At 38.1% G+C, this 2,902-nt stretch overlaps 1 protein-coding gene across 1 annotated transcript in view; it reads right to left on the reverse strand.

Annotated features, from left to right (window-relative positions):
* Positions 1-2,902, reverse strand: part of LOC107668189 (protein NLRC3-like) — a gene marked incomplete at its 5' end in the record, with an annotated part of 16,348 nt that overhangs the window by 9,920 nt on the left and 3,526 nt on the right. The window contains 2 exons of the mRNA XM_016459984.1: positions 1,525-1,571; positions 1,655-1,828. Of these exons, the coding sequence (XP_016315470.1) occupies positions 1,525-1,571; positions 1,655-1,828 (221 nt within the window). The remainder of the gene's footprint in view (positions 1-1,524; positions 1,572-1,654; positions 1,829-2,902) is intronic.

A 2,902-nucleotide genomic window follows, 5' to 3' on the forward strand; every position in this document is an offset into this window, starting at 1 on the left:
TTCCATAATTTTATTTATATATATATATATATATATATATATATATATAGTTAGCTTTTTTTTCTTTTTTAACAAATAGATGAATTTTAAGCAAGGACATTAGGAATATGACGAACTAAGAGGAAGGATCTTAACATGTTATAGTTTAACATACACCAGCTGTCATGCTGCCACTAACTACTAATCAATCGCACTCTGTAGCAGTGCAGACAAACATGAAGGCAAATCTTTAGCCCACAAACACAAGCACTGCTACATCGCTGCATCTGACAGACAGACAGGCCCGTGCTGAAGGCATGTACAGGCTGCAGTGACAGTCAGGCACACATGTGAGTCACGTGATCCATCTATGTCCAAGTCTGACAGGGTCTACAGGTCAACGGGACGTTAGGAAGACCAATGGGGCAGCTGGGAGGACTTCGACAACTACTAAATGAAGCAGATAAATGTATTACCCTTCAGTATTCTTAAAAAAAGTTTGGTAAATTATAGCTGTGGCTCAGTCTTAGTTCTCATCTACATAAATGTCTTTCCCAATGCCACAATTGTATTGTAAAGTGCTATAGAATAGTGGCGATTTATTACAGATATATAAAAATACAGTTCAATTACATTATTGCAAATAAGATGTATGAAATGTTGAAATTAAACACACTTATTTTAAATATCAATACTGAGAAAAAATGAATGACTGACAGATATTATGAAAATGACCTACAGTATATTATTGTCCACTTATTGGGAAGCGGTGCTAATTTCAGCTATAGCCAGAGATCTCAGAAGATTGTCTGTAAACGTTCGGATACTTAACGCACTCTCAGATAATAAAAGTCCTTTTTGTTTATCACTTCTAATAGTCTTTCCCCCCTTTATTACTTTATACTTGCTTGCATGTTTTGAAGCTATATTTATTTGGTTACAACCGTTTTGATTTATTTTTAATCTGTAATAATTTTTTAAAGTAGCCTGCTTATATAATTTAATAAAAATGCACAAAATAAATTTTATATTATCGTGATGCATCATGATGCATCGTGATATCGAATTGAATAGAATAGCTGACATGATAATCGTAATCAAATTGAATCGTGAAACCAGTGCCGAATCACACCCCTACAAGACACGTCATTACCATCACTGCATGATGTCTGAGTCCAAAACGGTAATTAAATAAATATAAATTCTTATGTATTAAAAGAAAGATATTTCCACATGACTCCTCTAAAGCTGAATCCACATAGTACTGTTCTGTTTACATTATGTTGTGTCACACTACTTAAATGTTATTGATGACATTGCTCCTTTGAAAGTCAGCACTTGCCTTGCCTTGCCTTGCCTTAAATCATCTTTGAGAGCAAAGGAGCCCCCTGGTGCTGACCGACACTGCTAACTAGCTAAAAAAGACCTTATAGACCTTATTAACCTGATAGAAAAACAATGAAAGTCTATGAGATGAGATCATTGATACAGTCAAACAACAGTCTGTGTGTGAGAGTGTGTGTGTGTGTGTATTTGTAGACCTACACTTTCGTAGTCCTGCTGTCATCATGTTCTCTCCTCCATGATCCACACTTTAAACACACAAACACACATGAATGTAGATCTGCATCATTCACACACACGTTCAGTATGTCAGTATTAGTGTTTGACATGCTTGAGTATCTGCAGTTTATAGTTTGGATCCTGCAGTTTGTGTTTGAGCAGCTGGACTCCTGATTGTCCTGGGTGATTGTAGCTCAGATCCAGCTCTCTCAGGTGTGAGGGGTTTGAACTCAGAGCTGAAGACAAATAACCACAGCCTTCCTCTGTCACCATACAGCCAGACAACCTACATACACACACACACACATACACAGAAAGATCATCTATAGATACACACAGATCATCTACAGACACACACACAATCAGATCATCTACAGACACACACAATCAGATCATCTACAGACACACACAGATCATCTACAGACACACACAGATCATCTACAGACACACACAGATCATCTACAGACACACACAGATCATCTACAGACACACACAGATCATCTACAGACACACACAGATCATCTACAGACACACACAGATCATCTACAGACACACACAGATCATCTACAGACACACACAGATCATCTACAGACACACACAGATCATCTACAGACACACACAGATCATCTACAGACACACACACACACACAGAGACAGATCATCTACAGACATACAGTCAGATCATCTACAGACACACAGATCATCTACAGACACACACACACACACACACACACACACACAGACAGATCATCTACAGACACACACAGTCAGATCATCTACAGACATACACGGTCAGATCATCTACAGACACACAGTCAGAGCATCTACAGACACACACAGTCAGATAATCTACAGACACACACAGTCAGATCATCAACAGACACACACAGTCAGATCATCTACAGACACACAGATCATCTACAGACACACACACACAGACAGATCATCTACAGACAAAACTCGGCCAATTGATTTTGTAATATTCTCTAATTATGTCCGTATGAAAAGGTGCATTTCTATTAAAGGTGACATGTCATGAAAATCTGACTTTTCCAGGTTTTAAGTGCTATAATCAGGTCCCCGTGCATCTACCAACCAAGGAAACGTGAAAAAGATTAACCCAGTAAAGTTGTTTTGGGAAGCCTTTTTCTGCAAACGTCTGAGAAAACGAGCGCGTCTGATTTCGCTCCCTTGGTTACGTTTTAATGTCTGTAAGGCAAATATATACACAGAGTTTTGCATTCAAGTTCACAGACCAAGACGTCAGAAAGCGCATCCTGTTTGCTTTCATTATTTTACAAAAGTGCGGTATTGTGAGTGCACACAAATAAACGTAGAGTCTTTACAGATTTGAAAGATG

The sequence above is a fragment of the Sinocyclocheilus anshuiensis genome, unplaced genomic scaffold (assembly GCF_001515605.1).
Source record: "Sinocyclocheilus anshuiensis isolate Anshui unplaced genomic scaffold, SAMN03320099.WGS_v1.1 scaffold3689, whole genome shotgun sequence".
Classification (NCBI taxonomy): Eukaryota; Metazoa; Chordata; class Actinopteri; order Cypriniformes; family Cyprinidae; genus Sinocyclocheilus; species Sinocyclocheilus anshuiensis.